At 39.9% G+C, this 19,609-nt stretch overlaps 1 protein-coding gene across 3 annotated transcripts in view; it reads right to left on the reverse strand.

Moving 5' to 3' along the window:
• The window catches only part of Umad1 (UBAP1-MVB12-associated (UMA) domain containing 1), a 148,816-nt gene that overhangs the window by 123,516 nt on the left and 5,691 nt on the right, over positions 1-19,609 (reverse strand). For 2 of the 3 annotated variants that reach the window (XM_013122680.3, XM_013122681.3), the window contains exon 2: positions 9,609-9,711. In XM_013122680.3, the coding sequence (XP_012978134.1) occupies positions 9,609-9,690 (82 nt within the window). In that variant the 5' untranslated portion in view covers positions 9,691-9,711. The remainder of the gene's footprint in view (positions 1-9,608; positions 9,712-19,609) is intronic. The other variant, XM_021234604.2, reaches the window with a different exon arrangement.

The raw sequence follows: 19,609 nt of genomic DNA on the forward strand, positions 1-19,609 counted from the left end.
TATTTAATCCAGCTTTAGCAATAAAAAGAAGCCTACAGGCAAGAAAGGTGTCTCACAGTAGAGATACCTTTCCAATATAACTGATTCAAATGTAATTTTGGCTGTTTTTTTTCTAATTGGGTAGCTCTATTCTATATTTACCTGATGTAGCAAACAATATACATACATACATATATATATACATATATATATATACTTTCAATTACTTTGAATAGGTAATTATTAAACAAAAATACTAGCAGGTGAGGTAGCTGAAAATTATTCCCAAGATTCTTTTAGTCTTAAAAATTATTATATATGCTGCCTCATTATTACTTTTTAGTGGAGAAATATTAAAATCTATAGCTCAACTTATAATGAAATACTAAATATTTTAAAATAAAATGCTGATCATCATCTTTAAAAACTTCCTTATAGTGAGATATTTTGAGAATTATTAATGTATGATTCAGGTAAATTATGGTAGCTTTAACTTTGAGAAAAGCAACAGTCTGGTTCTTACGTCTCCCTCAGAGACCCACAGAGTAAAGGCTGGGTCCTGGATATGTCATGTCGTCACTTTAGGAACATAGCATCTCTCACAGCTAAACAGTCCGTCTGTCCCTGTCCTGGTAGGCATGTCCTTGTCCCCCACCCTCCTCTCTTTCGCTTTCCAGGGGAAGGTGTCTTCCCTAACGTGTTCCCACCATGATGTACGGCCTCCACACACCCCTGAAGCAACACGCTAGCCTAGTGGACTGAAACATCTCAAACTGTGGACTCAAACAACCTTTACTTTTCACAAGCTGAACTCTCAGGTACCTGATAATGGGAACAACAAACGGCTTACAAAACAAGGTGGCATCCAGAATTTAGTGTTTGGCATTTTTAGGGTAACAGATTTTAAATGAGGCAGTGCCAACTCTCTTCCCAGAAAGACACCTATAGAAAACATTGCATGTAATCTCAGAGTCTTTCCAGACCATTCCACTTGGCTTCCCAGACTGATTCATAATAATGACTGCTAAAACGGCACTAACAGAAGCACAATGGTTGATTAGCACAGTAATCTATCACTAAGCTACTTTAAGGGTTAGTTTTCCTTTGTTGCTGCAAAGCATATTTTCAGCTTACGTGTCAGAAAATGGAAGGCTCCAGAAATAAAATTAAGTCATTCCATACGTTTAGTGCTTAACTGTTCGACTTAGAATTTCAAAAATTTTTACAATGACTCCTGTAAGTTATTGATTCAGTACAGTTAACACATCATTAATGATATGATGTGTGCAAGCCATAAGAGTGTACACCACTCTTGATGAAAAGAACAGTTGTGTGTCTCTGTGCTGGGGTTACACACGGTCCTTACACTTTGCAGGCAAGTGCTTTGTCACCAGCTCCACTCTTTTCAAGCTGCTCATCAGGGTCTGGCAGCAAGCCTCAATTCTTCAGTCAGGCTCCTGGGCTCAATGCACACTTTCAGTGGATTTGGCCGGTGACCATGTAAGCAGAGGGTGGCCTTCCAGCTTGGTCCAAGATCAGGAAACACTGTTCCCTCCCAAGCTCATGTTGAAATGTGACAGTGTCACAGAATTACGAGACGGAACTTTAAGAAGTGATTCTCCAGGAGGGCTTTACCCTCAAGAATGGACTAATGCCACCATCACAACACCAGCACATCATGAGAGCAGGTTCCTTGCAAAAGGCCAAGTTTAGGCCTTTGTTTTATTTTTCTTGCCTTCCCTGTTTTTTTTTTTTTTTTTACCAGAATGATGCAGCAAGAAGCCCCTCATCAAAGATCCTGGAGGCCTAGATCCTCCATTTTCCAGCTTCCAGAAGAATGAGTCAACAAATTTCCTTTACCAATCACTCAGTCTGTGGTATTTTACAGCAGTTCATGGACTAATACAGTCTGTATCCAGCAATGGTAAAGTGACTACAACCTTCTTTCTCATTTTGCCTAGATGGCTAAGGATAATCCTAAACTTAGAATTAACAAGTGAAATAAAGTTTTGTCCAAATAGGAATCTACATACACTTCTTGTTGATTTTATTTCACCTAACAACATACTGAGGCTATTCACATTTCATAGATAAGGAAAGTAAGATTGAAATGACAAACAGCTTGATTGAAATAATAAATCATTAAATGACAGAATTTAAGGAAAACCCAAATTACTATGGTTTCCAGTTAAGCGCCTATATTAGTTTGGGCTTGTTTCATCTGAAAATGACAAAATAAAACAGTGATTCGCTCAGAATGGACATGTTCCACATAAAGGAAGTTCAGATGAAAGCACTATAGGGTAGTCTCACAGCACAGCAGTCTCCAAGCACCCAGCTCTACAGGCTGTGATCTCCAGTTATCTTCATAACATTCCCAGGCTTCATGGCCAAGATAGCAGTTAGAGGTCACCCAAGTCGCCAAGTCCACAATCCAGCATGGGGGAGGGGCTTGGCAAGAGAAGGAAGGCACACACCAGCTATGCCTTTATTTTAATTTTTGGTATTCATTTGTCATTTATTTACTTATTTGTTTGTTTGTTTTAATGAGACAGGACATCTCTACTATGTAGCTCTAGTTGTCCTGGAACTCACGGAGATCCCCTTGCCTCTGCCTCTCAGTGCTGCCATTGAAGGCATGCACCATCACACCCAGCACTACTGTGTGTTTGAAAGTCCTCCTAGAATCTGCAAACGGCACAATCCCATACCTAAATGCAAAACGGACTCAGGGCAAGAAAAGAAAGGGAAGGAAGAAGGAGAAATGAATGCTAGTATATTCTGCCTTGTGTCACGTTAAAACTGAGGATATGAAAACGTTGAACTCTAGGTATTTGCTGTACAATGTGCAGTCCCATGTTGTGCAATTGTTGCTTCTCTGGTTTATGTGTCACGCTAGTGCGCAAATTTTCCAAATACAGAATTATGTTGAAAGCATAACAACGTAAATAATTTTAAATAATTCTTGGTCTTCACAAAATGATACAAATTAACTTGGTTTTTAAAAGCTATTACTAAATTAGAAAAAAATTAAACCATTTATGCTTTAAAATGAACTAAAAGGTTCTTACTGTATAGGGAATGAAATTCCGATGTTTCAGCCTATCAGAAACTATTTTTCTAGACAAGCTTATCATCCGTGGTCCTGATATACTCTCTCTAGCAAAACATCAACTTCCACTGCCCCTGAATGACTGTATATCTTGTCTAACCTTATCACCTGAGAATGCTTTACTCTCCCACCAATGCCTTAGAAGAGAATAATCAGCAATTCTCAAACATTACCACCCTAAAACACCACATCTTCCATGCTGACAGGAGGATGCAAGGGTTTATTGGCTTGGGTTCTAAGACTCTGTTTCGTTAGATGTAGGTTGGGCCTACAAATCAGCAGCTTCCTTAGCAAACAACAAGGGGAAAATGTCTTGCACAAATTTAGTACAGACATAATTTCTTTCTTATAGATATGGAACCTGCAGACATAGAAAGTCAAATGTGTTAGGAAGATTATCAGGAAGTTGTTTATGTCTTCTAACCCTACCTGAACTACTTTGATAAAATACTCAAGTGCTGGGACATTTCAAGTGGTCTGTTCTTTATCTCTTCAATAGGTAAGATCAGGGTGAATTTTAGGGGAAAGCATGGAATCTACTTTATCACAGTTTTTCAGTTAGTCTCAGGTGCAGAAACTACTGTTAAGAAAACCTATAAGAAACCACTGGAGGAGACTTCAAGTATGATGAGCACACTCACATTTCCCCTACAGATCATACACTGAATAAGCATCCTAGAGAGCATACTATCACAGTACTCCAACCAACTTGACCATCCGTACAGTTATACTAGAAATACGATTGCATGATGGTTTTGGACAATTAATAAACAAAATTTTAAAATATCTTAGCTATTATTCTTAAATATTTGTGAAACAATCTAACCTAATGATAATAGAGATACATTTAAACTAGATAAAAACAGTTACAGGGCACTAGGAATGTGCACTTATGTAATCAACTTAACAAAATGTTCCACTTGCTTACAAAAAGTTTCCAAATTTATCACATGTATAGATAGAATTCACTTATTCCAATTATGAAGCTTTCTACTCTTTGCTAGAAGTTTGGTTATCCAAAAGTCTTGTGCTTTTTGTTATTTAATATGGTTGAAGCAAACTTCCTATTTAATGAGATCTTTCTCAAAGTATCTTGACATGTTATTTAGTGGTATACAGTTACTAACTCAAAGAGCGAGCTACAGTATTCCTTAGCCCTGCATGTCCTCTGGGATCATCTGCCGGGGGGACTGCTAGCCCTACTATTTCAGTCAAACACAGGCCCATCTCATCAGAACCCAGGGATGGGCCCCAAGACTAGCATATTCTCCAAATGCCATCTTAATGAGAAAGATTAGAAACACTGATTAGGGAAGGGGATTCCTAATTTACATTTAAGTCAGCCAAGTCCACTGGGTCCCAGAAAGAATGAATGGCTTCCCTACAACCATGTGAACACAAGGGTTAGCCCTGCCTTTCTGTGAAGTTGGGTCCTTTTCCTACACTGTACAACCAATCCCCTCTTGTTCTAAACATTCATAAATAGAGAAGGCAGTACACTCCCACACAGGGACAACATCTTAAACTCCAGGAACTAAAAAGCTGCTGGATTATCAGCTAGACTGGAATTATATAGCACTAACTGTAAAAATTCCATCCATTACACACAGCTCCACATTTTTTAGTGGGAAAATGAGATCTTTCATTACATAATAAAGTTAAGCAAAAAAAAAACAATCCTTGTACATTTGCTTTGGAATTTAAGGGTCAAGAGTAAAAATATAGAATGATCATTATGTTAAATTAAATGTATTTGAGTTTTTTTGGATAGCATTGTATAAGGACAAGATTGAATTACTTCTTAAATCCATGAGTACACTTTTTAAGACCTGTGCATTTGTTCTGTAGGTACAGGAGGCACATGTTGGAAGGCCATTTAGTTTTTCCTCTTATAATTAAAACCTGCAGCTCAACATAAGAGTCAAAGTTACTACCCCCATTCTGTGGAATGCATATTTTCACTCTACACAGCTAAGCATTCATTTTCCAAAAAAAAAAAAAAAAGGAAAGCATAGAGACAAGAGACTACCTTTTAAGAGTCTTAAGTAAAAATACAATGGTCTTACTGAAAAGTATATGTACATGCTTTGATTCCTAGAATGAGGAATGGAATTGGAAAGACCCTTAAAAACAACCAATTACTTTCTAATATCTGATTTAATACTTAAGCTATGTAAAGGGGGAAAATAAAATATGTATTTCAATGCCAATACATAAAGATGAAACCCAAGCTACTATGAATTACTAATATAGTTTTAAAATTCAGTTTTATAAAACAAGTAGTTGATGGAAACTAAGAGTTCTTGTGCTCTACTTTAAGAAGTGTCTGCATATACTGGAGAATGCAATGGATTTCAGTTGTATTGTAACCCAATTCTTTTTGTCTAATAGTCTGCTTGCCCAATTTCATTCTACCGGCTCCAAAATTATATTCAATAGTTGGTCAACAATATTAGTGGAGGCAACAACAATAATCTACACTATTTTCTTTCATTTTATATCCTATGATTTTTGTTACTACTGTTTTCCCTATTTTTGCTACAACGTAATAAGTTAATGCATGCCTTTGTCCTGGTTTTAGATAGAATTATATGCCAACATCTAGGCAATACCCTTTCCTAATTTAAAATAACTACAAGGTTGTGCACTACACTAGTAGATTTGTAATCAACTTAAAGATAATGTGCTAAAAGCACAATTAAATGTGTCATAACAGAAGGCCCTGGTAATTACAAACAGTGCCATGCTTGCTGGCTTTTTCAACAGTAGCACAAGGCTGTGGAAAATCGCCACCCAGTGATGCAAATGAAAACTGCACTTTGTTTTTGTGTAAAGTAAGCACCCTGGAGGATTACTTCAACTTCATTACTGAATGAACCCTTGCCTTCTTATGTGACTACATACTGGTTACACAAGGGAAAGGATGTTTTTCTATGAGCCCCACCCTCCCTGTATTCTTATTCCGCATACTCCTCGATTTACAAAGGCCCAAAGTTCTAGAGATCTTAGTGTGAGCCAACTGACTGCTTATGAATACTCTAGATATTCCCATTATCAACACAAGTGCCTTGGTTCTGCCTGGTGCCCAAACATCAAGGCAGCCTTAAACAGGAATACAGGCCTACAGGAAAAAAGGTTTTCTCCAGTGGGAGAAGAGAAAGGGTGTCATTGTTAGCCTTAACTAACTGTGACCTTCTTAGAAACAGGTTATAGGGGTCAGTAAGGAGATATCTAACCAATTCTGAGAACCCATTGCCAGGAGATTTTTTTCTAAGTCATATACTTTTATCATTCAGAAGCCAGAAGAAAGAAAACAAAACCAATCTTTTTTTTTTCCTGTAATATATCTAGTTCATACAATAGTTTAAAAATCTTATGTGAATATATATTGAATTGTTTGGGTTTTTTGTTTATTTGTTTGTTTAAGAGACAGGGTTTCTCTGTGTAGCCCTGGCTGTCCTGGAACTTGCTTTATAGACCAGGCTGGACTTGAACTCACGGAGATCCACTTGTCTCTGCCTCTCAGGGTGCTAGTATTAGGGTCATGTGCCACTACACCTGGCTCTACTGGGCGACTTTAATCAAAATGTACCCTGTGGCCTGATCAAGACCCCCTGAATGGGTGTCAGTGAGGAGGCCTAGGTAATCTATTGAGCCTTGGGCAGTAGATCAGTATACATCCCGAGTATACACATGGACTTTGGACTCCCATCCAACAATGTCAGATGCACTCTCACCCTGAACTCTTGGGGGAGGGTCTAGGCCCTGCTCTGGATGAAATGACAGACTATGGACACACCCATGGAGGGCCTCACCCTCCCTGGGGAAATGAAGGGATAATGAGGGGGGTTGGGGGGAGGGCACGGGAGGAGGGGAGGGAAAGGGAGAGGGACCTGGAACTGACTTGTGAACCAACCTTGTTTCTAAACTAAAATTAAACTTAAAAAATAATAATAATAAAATAAAAATAAAGATAAATAACTTTAAAAAATGTAGCCCTGTGTTCATGTATTTAAAGACGTGATCCTCAGTAGGCAGCACTATTTGGGGAAGTTATGGGAGTCTAGGACCTGGATCCTTGCTGGAGGAAGAACTGGGGTTCTGGTTGACGTCCTCCCCTGACTTGCAGTTCTCACCCCCTGTGTCCTGGGTCAGACTGAAAAGTTGAAATGTGATCTCTCCACTTCCCAACCTGACCCCTGGTCACCATGCCTTCCATGCTGCTATGGACATCCAGTCCGCTGGAACCATAAGCCAAAATAAAGTTTTTCTCCTATAAGTTGATTTAGCTGTGGTATTTTATCACAGCCATTGAAAAGCAACTAGTACATATTCCAGAATACATGAGTATGGCACCATGTTAATAATAAAACCATTAAAAGTACCTCATGTGTACCACTTATCTTTTCCAAGTATCTTCATATGGAATGCTCTGAGACTAAAGTAGATGCTATATAGACACTGCTATAGAATGACATGACAAAAGGGGCAACTACCCAGAATAAATACATTTCAAAGTTCTTCATATTTTTCAAAGACAATACAATATTCCTAGTAACTGTCAGGACTGTCATCAGGAAAGTCAGTTAAGTTCTTGAATGCTGAGAGGTGTCTGACATTAATATTTTACATTAACATTTTTAGCTTAAAATATCACTAATGACTTAGATTAAAACTGAGGACATGGTGAAAACACTAACCCCTCTCCTCCACTTCTTTGATACGTTCAGAACAGTATCATTATCTACAGTCACCCTACTGGCAACAGTATACCACAACTTCATATGCCTCTCATTTTATATCACCTAAACAAGTTTAATTAAAAACTTTCAAATGCTGACAGTGCAGCATTTTTAAGACTGCAACAGTACAGAGAGTAAAAAGACAGATTACCCAGGCTATTTTCCAATTTTCTTTATGCAAGAAGAACCTGGGAAATTAAGTCCTCTGTATACCGTGACAGTACCACCTCCCATACAGGTTATTCTAAGTATTTTCTGCACATTAATTCATTTAATTTCATACTATCCCCATAAGGTAGGTACTGATAACATGCTCAGTGATACCCAAGATTATTAAATAGCTTCCTAAAGCTAGAAACCCTAATAAGTTGTGAAGCTGGGCTGTCACACCAAAGGCTCTGGCTGTAGAGTCAGCATTCATATTTGTACTTAGCTGTAAACCTGTGCAGTGCTCCTGAGGGAGGAAGGAGATGATAAACAGATGAGAAGAGAGAGGAGGCAGGAACTGAGAGCATGGAGATGATAGTGACCAACAGCGTGACATTTTAGGAGAGCTAACTAAGCCCACAGAACACCAGGTATACATTTTTTTCTTTTCTTTTTTTGTAAGGAAATCAGTGATGCTGGGAGTTTTGGTCTTGCGGGGGCATTTGAACAAGTTGTAATAGCAAGTACACTAAGTATTTTATTGTTTTTCTAGGATTATAATAGAAGTAATCCCTCTTCTTAAGTCTCAAACAGAGACATACAGTCCTGGAAATATCAATCATGTTCAGTCCAAGATGGTCCTGGGAAAGCTTGCTCAAAACACAGCATGTCAGCCTTGAGAAAATGTACCATTAGAGGGTGGGTATAGCAGACAGAACAGCTGGTACTGAGCATATTAGAGTAATTAAGTCTTGGAAATTCCCTCATGAAATAGCAAATCTGGAAGCCTGTGAGAATTCCGAGTCTCAATCAAAGATGCTTCTAACTCCGCTCTTCCTGGAATAGAAAAGGCAGCCCACGGCAGATGAACTGTACCTGCTGAGGCAGGAGACTTGCAAAGAAGACACCTACTAAAGCAGCTGTAAGATAACCAACAAAACACTTGATCAAGATTCCAGAGCTCATACAAAAGCAGAGCCACTTTCCATGCATAGACCTTGTCTCTGGTATTCCAGGCTGGCTAACTGAAGAGGTAGAAGGTAAAAAGATCCATTAAAAACTCTAGACACTGTATGCGACTTTGCTCACACAAGTGTGCCACTGTCGTGTTCTTGAGGTGAGTACACAGTGACAAAGAGAATGATGCCATTGCTAACTGTGTATAAACAAAAACTGAGCAAAGTTTTCTATATATGTCTTAAGTTTAAATAGATTAAAAAAAAATAGAAACAGGGGTTGGAAATCCAGACTTAGCGGGAATAAATTCCCAAGAGAAGAATATAATGCCAAACTTCAGAACACAATAGGGGCCTCAAGCTTTGCTGTCTGCAAACCCAGGAGGTGGGAGGAAAAGCAATGAGTACCTGCCGCTTCCAAGACACTATCACTGGGCTGACAGAGACACTATCACTGGGCTGACAGAGCCCTTCTTCTGGCTGGCAAGGCACAAACTCCTGACTGTCAAAGGGAAGGGTAAGCAAAGCAGTCTTATCCACAGGGCTTTCTAAATCACACACACAACTTATGCTGAAATTGGAAAACATAGTTTACAAATCAACCGTAAAATCACCAAACTAACTCTTAAAACAATTCATCTAACTAGGATTTTGTTTCTTTAAAAGACTCACCTAAGAGGACAAATCCATCTGCTTCTCGCTCTGGTACAGAGGGCTTTTTGGATTCTGGAGGCTTCCTGAAGAAGTGAAACATAGCCGCTGCTGCTGCTGCTATCTGAAACAGACATGCTGTATGAGGTCAACTCAGACGGGACCAAACTCCTACCCTTCTTTATAGAGAGCCCGTCATAAAGGTAGCGCAATAACAACCCCGAGGCAGTCTACTGCCAGACTTAAAAGCACCAAACCTTCTCTAGACATTAGAAGATGAAGGTACAAATCAAGATACATCTCTTTATAGTCTCAAATCTGTGCCTTGAGAGTTCACTGTGCAACCACTATCACTTTCTGAGGATTCAGAAAAACATGCAGGAAAAATGTTCCAGGAAAGACCAAGATCAGCCGGTAACACCTGAATCTAAAGAAGTTCACAAACCACAGAATACATATTAGTTTTAGGGGGGAAAAGACTTGTCTGGGCTTTTCCCTGCCACACTTAGCTGAAGCCTCATAAAACCAAGGTCACTAAGACAGGAAAGAAGGAGCTGCAGAGATCCTCTACCCCTGGTTACCTGCTTCAGGCACTGTCCTGTACTTATGGTTAAAAAAGAAAGCCACTGCCAACCCCCAACTCCCAGCCAGACAGGTCTTTGTACCAGGCTTTCTTTTGGACCACCAACCAGCTCCCAAATCATGTCTTACTATTAGTTATGAATGTTTGGCCTCAGCTTAGGTTCGTTTCTTGCTAGCTCTTATAACTTAACCTGTTCCTTTTTATCTATGTTTTGCCTCAGGGCTTTTTACCTTTCTTTCCTTCTGTATATCTTACTCAATGCTTCCTGTGTCTGCCTGGAGACTGTCTGGCTTCTGACCCCGGGTATGTCCCTCTCTTTTTCCCTCATTCTCTCCTCCTCTCTTGGTCTTCCTAGATTCCTATTTATTCTTTCTCCACCATCCCCGCCTATCCCTCTCTTGCCTAGCTATTAGCTGTTCAGCTTTTTATTAGACTAATCAGATGCCTTAGGCAGGCAAGGTGAAACAACAATACATCTTTATATAATTAAACAAATGTAACACATCTTTACCTTGTTAACAAAGGCAGCAGAAGCAAATGTAACATACCTTCACATAGTTAAAGTAATACTCTGCAGCATAAACAAATGGTAACACATCTTTGCTCAGTTAAGATAATATCCCACAACAGATCTTGACATTGGTGAATAGTGCCCCACTACACACACACACTTATACCCCACGTACCCCTACCTTGTTTGCCCAATCCTGTGGAATGAAAACATTTAGAAAATAATTGGGTCCCTGTAACCGGGCCTGCCTTCCAGTGACTGGGGACTGCTACAGAGCCTGCCCTCCCTGTGGGAGCCATGCACCCCAGATTCCAGGTTTTCTTTTCCACCAACAGGACCAGGAAAACCCGGCCCTGTATCCTGGCCTGCCTTCCAGTGCCTGAGGACTGCCAGAGAGCCACCCCTCCCCGCGGGAGCATAAACACCCCAATTTCCTGGTCTTCTTCTCCACCCACTGGACCAGTGCCTGCAGAAAGCCAGTAAACCTTTCCTCCCAGCATGAGCCTATGCACCCCAGTTTCCCTGTCTTCGTCTCCACCCACGGGCCCAGGCAATTCGGCCTCTGCTTCTGGGCCCATGCTCCAGTGCCTGGAGACTGCCACTGAGTCTCCCCTCCAGTTGGGAGCCTACGTACCCCAGATTCCCAGTCTTCTTCTCCACCCACGGGACCAGGACTAGGGGCAGGAAGAGAACTACCAGAGTATTAGACTTCTTTGTACCCACTGAAAGGGAACTCTGGTCCCCTAACCACCAGACCAGTAAGGGGCTCTTTCTGCACCCACTAGAAGAAGGGATGAGAAAGAGACAATACAAAAACACACTAAGCAACAGAAAAACAAATATGACACCACCAGATTCTAGAGACTCCACACCAGCAAGACTCCAACATTCCAATGCAAATGAAACAGAAGAGAATGACCTTAAAAACAACTTCATGAAAATGTTAGAGGCCTTAAAAGAGGATATAGAAAAATCCCTCAAAGAAGTAGAAGAAAAAGCGAACCAAAAAATGAAAGAAATAGAAGAAAAAGCAAATCAAAAAATGCAAGAAATGGAAGAAAAAACAAAGCAAAAAATTCAAGAAATGGAAGAAAAAAACAAATCAAAAAATTCAAAAAATGCAACAAATGGACGAAAAGACAAAGCAAAAATTGCAAGAAACAATTCAAACAGAGCAAGGGTTGAAAACTAAAATAGAGACAATAAAAAAAACCACAATCTGAAAGAAGGCTGGAAATAGAAAAGCTGGGCAAACCATCAGGTACTACAGATTCAAGCATAACCAACAGAATACAAGAGATGGAAGACAGAATCTCAGGTGTTGAAGATACACTAGGAGAAATTGATTCATCAACCAAAGAAAATCTTAAGTCCAACAAATCCCTAACACAAAACATCCAGGAAATTTGGGACGCTATGAAAAGACCAAACCTAAGAATAATAGATATAGAAGAAGGTGAAGAAAACCACCTCAAAGGGGCAGAAAATATATTCAACAAAATCATAGAAGAAAACTTTCCCAATCTTAAGAAAGACATGCCAATGAAGGTACAAGAAGCTTACAGAACACTAAATAGAGTGGGCCACATAAAATGTTCCCTCGCCACATAATAATCAAGACCCCATATATACAGAATAAAGAAAGAATATTAAGAGCAGCTAAGGAAAAAGATCAAGTAACATATAAAGACAAACCTATCAGAATTACACCTGACTTCTCCATGGAAACTCTGAAAGCCAGAAGGTCCTGGATAGATATTCTACTAACATGAAGAGACCATGGATGCCAGCCCAGACTACTATACCCAGCAAAGCTTTCAATTACTATAGATGGAGAAAAGAAAACTAGATTCAAGCAATACATATTCACTAACCCAGCCCTATAGAAAGTTCTGGAAGGAAAACTGCAACCCAAGGAAGTTAACTACAACAAGAAAAAGATAGGCATTAGATAATCCCACCTTACCAACAGCCAAAAGAAAAAAGAGCCTCACTCTCCCTGGGGAAATGAGGGAGTATTGGGGGACAAATTGTCAACAGACTACAATTCTTCTGGGGCAATCATTTCCAAGAGTATAATCTTAGAGCACCACCCCAAAATGAGGAGAACCTGTAAATAGCATGATGGACCAGGGCTGCTTCTGATGTACATGGGTAATGTCTGCATGAGTTCCTGAGCAGACTCCAGGTCCTTTCCCTTCTCTACTATTTTTAATTTTTCAATATTATCTATAATAAGCAAATTTTTATTTATTCTTAAAAATCCATTATTGGTTAGCAGTGATACTATTCCCAGCTAAGCTAGAATTGAGTCTTCTTAATAAACAGACATGGGATCTCAGAGGTACATGGGGACAGACTTCATATTCTTAAGCCACGGATGGGAGAAGGAACCTGCAAATCAAATGATACTTCAATAAAGCTATGAGTATTAATAGCATATTTAGGTATTATATAAACGTTTTAGTTTACAATTATTCAGAAAACCATCTCAAACTGCTAAACCAATTTGTGTTTGGACAGTTAACCTCCATGTAGAAAACAAAACATTTCTTTATGCAGTTAACACAGTCAAACATAACATGCAGTGGATTCACTTTTAATGATATACCCTGGTCACATTCAGCAGGTATGCCAGAAGCCGGGCATGACACATCCCATGGCTCTGAAGAGGGGGTATGGTAGAGTGCACACTATAATTTTTTTTCTTACATCACCTACAACTAGATTAAGACATAAGAAAACATAGATTTCTCAGATTTACTATCTGTTAAATTCTACCAGACTCCCAGTTAATGCAACTGCATCGAAATACAGCAGCCACTTTACAAGAGAAGACAAATATATATTTATAAACATATTTTCTTCGTGCTTGTGCCAAAATTCAAACAATATGTAAATTTCATACTTCTGAAAAATTAAAATCCTAAACAAAGTGTAATCCTCCTCTTCTGTAGCGATACATTATGAAGTGCATGATTATGGAAATAAAATACAAATGTAGATGAAGTTCACTAATTTCTACTGAGAAGTACCAAAATAGTGTAGAGCTGTGCTCCATGATTTTTGCAGTTTTAATCTTAGATTAAGAATGTATTAAACAGCAAAAATCACTTCCAAAAGATCACTACAACTTCCAAAAGCCCTGGTAGACTGCACTTTGGGCCTCAGTACAAATGAAGAGAGAAGGAAAGTCTTTTGTAAGAAGGGTCAATATGAACAAGGGTGTTTATAGGACAGCAAAGGAATTAACTTCATTTGAATCAAGGTGATATGCAGATAAGCCACAGGAATCAAGACTCAGAAGAATAAGCATAAATTATTTAAAAGCCTAAAACGAAAAAAAAATAGAATACACAGAGCAGCACACCAAGATTTGTTGACTATTAAATTCATACACTATAGAGGAGCCTTGTGCAAAGATTAAAATTTTCAAGCAATGCTGCAGAGGCTAAGTGTGATGACAGAGTTAAGACAGGAAAAGTCTGGGGAACAGGGGGCCGTGCGCTGAAATGATACGGAATATAGCTCAGTGATTCTGACTGTACTCAATGCGCTAAAGAAGAGCCAGGAAAAAATGACTGACAAGTCCAGCCACGGAGAAAGGAGTGATAAGCTGAGTAGGGAATATTTAAGAGAAGAAAAACTGGTTGAAAAAGACATCATGAAGTCTACTCATTACTTTGTAAACTAACCTAAAAAATTAATAACAAAAAGAAAACAAATTCCATTTCACTATGATTTTAAGGCATACGAGAAATTCAAATGTTATGTAGAAACCTACCTTTTATAAGGAAGCAACTAGTTTAATTTTGTAAAATATTAGGTGGCTTGACAGAATACTATGCAAACTGGAGTTGGCCTCATATAATAATTTTAAAGCTGAAATGTTAATTTTTAATAGCTTAAATCTAATCAACATGGGAAATTTTCTGAAAGATTTTAGCTATTCTAAGTTATTCCTGAGGGTCTATCTACCTGTGACTATTTTGGCTATTCTGCAAGTCTGCAGAAAGCTGACAGGCAAATAATCCCTGTTGGAAAACACAGTTTTGATAAAATTCATCAGTTGCTCCCCAGTGCTACTGAGTGATGAAAACTCCTTACTTGACCACAAACCTATGACCTTTTTGGTTCTCTAGTAAATCAGTTGAGCAACTCGCTATGTCCTCCATCAGTTCAATAGTCTTTGACAGATTGTGTGTTTGTGAGAGGCATGAATTCGTAAGTACCAGCTAAATCACCAGTCAGGATTTCCCAAGCAGTCACCTCCTATTCTTCATTCTATTTGGATTCTTGTTTCTGTGTGTTTGAAAATGTTAGTTGAGTGAGCAAAAGATAAAGATATTTGGAGAACAGACATGGAAAGACATTGCACTCCACATCACAGATGAACTCCACAGAACAGGAAAACTGGTAAATCACAAAGGTAAGATAATTTATTTTCTACTTCTTTGATTCATAATTCAGGCCAAATACACAAACTAAGTAACTAAATATTGGATCTAGCAGTTTTTTAAAAATTATTCCAACTATTTACTTACAGTACAGAGTGGGGAAGTATAAGACATGGAGAGCATACAGAAATCAGAGGGCAACTTGCAGGAATCGGTTTTCACCCTCTACCATGTGGTTCCCAGGGTTGAAATTTAGGGAGTTCACACTGGCAATAAGAGCCTTATTGTTATTGCTGTTATTTAAAGCTATAGATCCCAACCATATGGTCTCACTCAGTTGAAACAAAAAGAGCATTTTAATCAAAAATCAGGGATTTTTTTTGTTGTTGCTTTATAGTGGAATGAAATGGGGGAGAGGAGGGGAGGAAGAGGAAGAGAAGGTAAAATGAATATCTGAGAGCATTACTTACCACTAACTTAAGTTTTTTGAGCCTTTGCTTTGGAGTACACCTGCTTGATCACAATGAAAACTGTATCTTTTAGTTTGGATATGAAAGCCCAAAAGGGGGAGAGTCACAAGGCCAACCAGAACTAGATGGTAATATGCTATTGCTGAAGACGCCAGACACTATGGTTGTAGAATACAGAAATCAAGTACGAAGTGAGCTAGAAGCTTCCATCCTGCAGGCTAACATACCAAAAGGTAGGCCTCTAGGAAGAAAAATCACCCACAGTCTTACAATACCAACCTACCACACAAAACATCCCCAGTGTTCCAATAGTGGCATGACTACTGTGGTGGTAACCAACCAAGCACTTTCTGATTGGAATGAAGGCGCACTTCATAGGATGATATCCATGCTCGGACCTGGAACTGTGATAAAAAGCTACGGCTGTGGAAATAATAGGCACTAAGGAGAAACCTGCTACTGTTATGTCCAATCAACTCGACAGCAAGTGAATTATAAGCATACACAGTTATACCCAGAGGTAAGTGCTGTACTCAGTTTTCATCAGAAAGCTTCTGTTTGCAGTAGGCAATGGTTAACACAGAGATTAGTCAAGTTCCAGTACTAAGTGACTGTTAGGACACAGCTCTAAAAGGGAAACCTGTATCAGCTCCTCCAGAGCTCAGTGAACATCACAGAAGATGTGGGGGGAAGCAGTTGAAGGATGGGAAGAGATGGTATGCAGTGTTGAAGGCTGGCCATTGCACCGATAAGCCTCCAGTGGGAGCTGGCTGCACAAGACCTGCACAAGATGAGGTCCAGCAGTGGTCCATCATGGATGAGGAAGGAGCTCATGAGACCCCACTCCTCCCTCAGGAACTACTGCCATGCAATGGTAGCTGAGAACAGAGAACGTTTTGTCAGTGGAGCCCATACTCCCAAACATAACCCCCCAATCCATGCTGGAATCACATAAGTGGGTCACAAAACAACAACAACAACAACAACAAACAAAACATGGAAGTGTGGCCATGCTTGTTGGGAATGGGCTCAGCGGGACTGTGCAGGGATAAGAAGGGAAAGGGTGACAGTGGCAAAAATGACCCAAATTCACTATATATGAGTAAGAAACCACAAAGGATAAATGTCATTAAAGACCCAAAACTACTGATTATACCTGGGCTCTCACATGTCCCTTACGTCTGCTTGGGTTTGTACCCCACTCCGGGTATAAGTGCTAGCTGGGTGGTGGTGGTGCACACCTTTAGTCACAGCACTCAGGAGGCAGAGGCAGGCAGATCTGTGAGTTCTAGGTCAGCCACTTCCTAAGTTGATAACTAAAGATTTCCACCAAAAATTCGAAAAGACATTTACCTCCCGGCACACTACAAATGTTTATGTGTTGAAACAGAGCCCTTGACAACCCTTTAAGATATATTCAGTGAAACCTAAACAGTGCATTTGAATGCCCACTCTTAACCATTTAAGATCCTTGAAGAATACAGCGGCTTGCACAGCATTCATCAGGCTGCTCCAAGACGCTTTGCTACGTGGACCTGTCCTAACACAGAAAAGCCTAACCTTTTCTTTTCTTTCTTTATCTCTTTACAGACACTGGCTGAACTCCAGCATGCCTTCCTGACATCTGGGAGTTTTCACGCTTCCCTAGGGCGTGTTCTTGTGCCTTGCTGCTGCTAGCTGACCTCCACTGCAAAGCGCATAGCTTTCCCTGACAGTGCCCTTCTCCTGCAGTGGCACAGATGTTACAGAAGGCCTGACCTGTTGTTTTTCTCTCAAAAGATAATAAAAATGTCCCTGGTCATCAAAATAAAGAAACAAATAATAGAAAAGCTTTTGCATTTAGTAGGAAACTTTTCATTGTTCTTTCTTTCTCTTTGATTTCCATTTCCCCTTCTGGCCAGGAGTAACTTGAAAGTAGCCTCAGACTGCATTAGACTAACTTCAACCGCACATACAGACACAAACTGGTGGTGGCAATTATACCTTTCCCCCCCCCCAAAAGGTTTATATTTTTACTAACGAACCAACTAATGATCTAAGGTATCACACACACACACACACACACACACACACACACACACACACACAAATCAGATTACCAAATTAAATATGCCTGATTGTCTAGACAGTGGTGATATTTTCAACTTGATATGGTATGGTAGTGACTTTGATGTCACACAAAGATGTATGTCATCTCATTTGCAACTCATTACAGCCTCGAATCCCAGCTTTCAGGAGGCAGAGGCATGAGGATCTCTGTAAGTTCACAGCAAGCCTGGTCTACAAAGTGAGTTTCAGGACAGCCAAGAAACCCTGTCTCAAAAAAAAAGATGAGAACTGTGGTTTTTTTACATCAATGGAAAAACTTAACAAGCTCATGGACTAGAAGAATCAATATTGTGAAAATGGCTATTCACGCCAATAGCAATCAACCAATTCAATGTAATTGGAGAGTGGGGGGGATTCCAGCAACATTCTTCCCAGAAACGGAAAAGCAATCATAAAATTCACATGGAAGCACAAGTGACCGTGTATAGCTGAGCAAAAAGTAATGTTATAAGAATCTCCACCACTGATTTCAAGTTATACGACAGACCTATAGTGATTAAAAAAAAAAGGCTTGGTATTGTCTCAGAAAGAGACACTTGTACCAGTGGAATAGAAGACCAATAGAACTATAGCCATCTGGAGAAACTGGTTATCTACATGCAGAAGAATGACATAGATCCTTACTTCCTACACTGCACAAAAGTCAACTCCAAACAGATCAGGGACCTCAACATATGACCTGATACTCTGAAACTACTACATAAAAAAGGAGGGGGTGCATTTCAAGATACAAGCTGTGGTGGTGTGAATGAAATGCCCTCATAGGCTCATAAGGAATGGAACTATTGGGGGGGTTGGTCTTGTTAGAGTAGGTGTGGCCTTGTTGAAGGAACTGCTTCACTGGGGCTGGTTTGCCAGGCCCACTGGTACTCACTCTTTCTGCTGCCTACTGAACAGGATGTAGAACTCTCATCTATCCCTTCAGTAACATGTTCCATGTCTGCCTGCATGCTGTCATGCTCCTACATGACAATAACGGAATAAACCTCTGAACTGTAAGCCAGTCCCAATTGAATGTTTTACTTTATGTACTTTATGAGTGATGCCACTGCCATGATGTCTCTTCACAGCAATAAAACACTAACTAGGCTACCAGCATAGTAGAGACTTTCTGAATAGAATTTCTATCACTCAGGAGATAAAACCAATAAACAAAGGGAATCTCATGAAATTCAAAGGGTTTTGGATAGCAAAGAAAGTTGTCAATTGAAAGAAGAGGCAGTCTACAACTAGCTATATGCCCAATGTAGAGTTAGTATTCAGAATATACAAAGAACTCAAGAAAACAAATAACCCAATCAAAAAAGGAGGGGTGGTGCTAGTAAATATTTTAAAAAATGTATTAGTTACCAGGGAAACTATTTTGAGATTCCATCTCATCCCAGCGAAAACAGCTACCATCAAAACAAAAAACAAGAGTCCTTCCAGATCCTACCCTGTTGGGGACCAGGCCACTGAATCTACTTCTGACCCCAGGGCACATCCCAAAACTCAGGCCTTCACACAACTGGCCCAGCACCATAGAGATAACCAATCCCTTAACAATGCCTGGCTAATTCCTACACTCCCTGGTGAGATCTCCTGCTCTCTCGCATATCAAAAGCTTCCTGCTCCTAACAGCCCCCTGCCTCAGTTCCCAGCTTCTAACAACCTCTGCCCCATGTCCAATGCCACATTCCCCTATTTAAGCCTGTACAGAATTCTCATTAAACAGAAGGTCTGTCTTGCTGTCCATCTCTCTTGTGTCTCTTGTCTCATTCATTCCAGGTTCCTGTGGCCTCGAACCTGTTGTGACCTGCTGACCAGGGCATCACCCTCCAGCGTGCTCAGCTTCATGTGAGCTTGAGTCCTCCTGGGATTCCTCCCCCGCCCATCACCTATTCCCTCAATCTTCCAGGGCCTCTCCTGGCATCCAGAGGACCTGCCCACACAGGAAAGACATCAGTCCTTCC

This window comes from Mesocricetus auratus, unplaced genomic scaffold, assembly GCF_017639785.1.
Source record: "Mesocricetus auratus isolate SY011 unplaced genomic scaffold, BCM_Maur_2.0 Super-Scaffold_100019, whole genome shotgun sequence".
Taxonomy (NCBI): domain Eukaryota; kingdom Metazoa; phylum Chordata; class Mammalia; order Rodentia; family Cricetidae; genus Mesocricetus; species Mesocricetus auratus.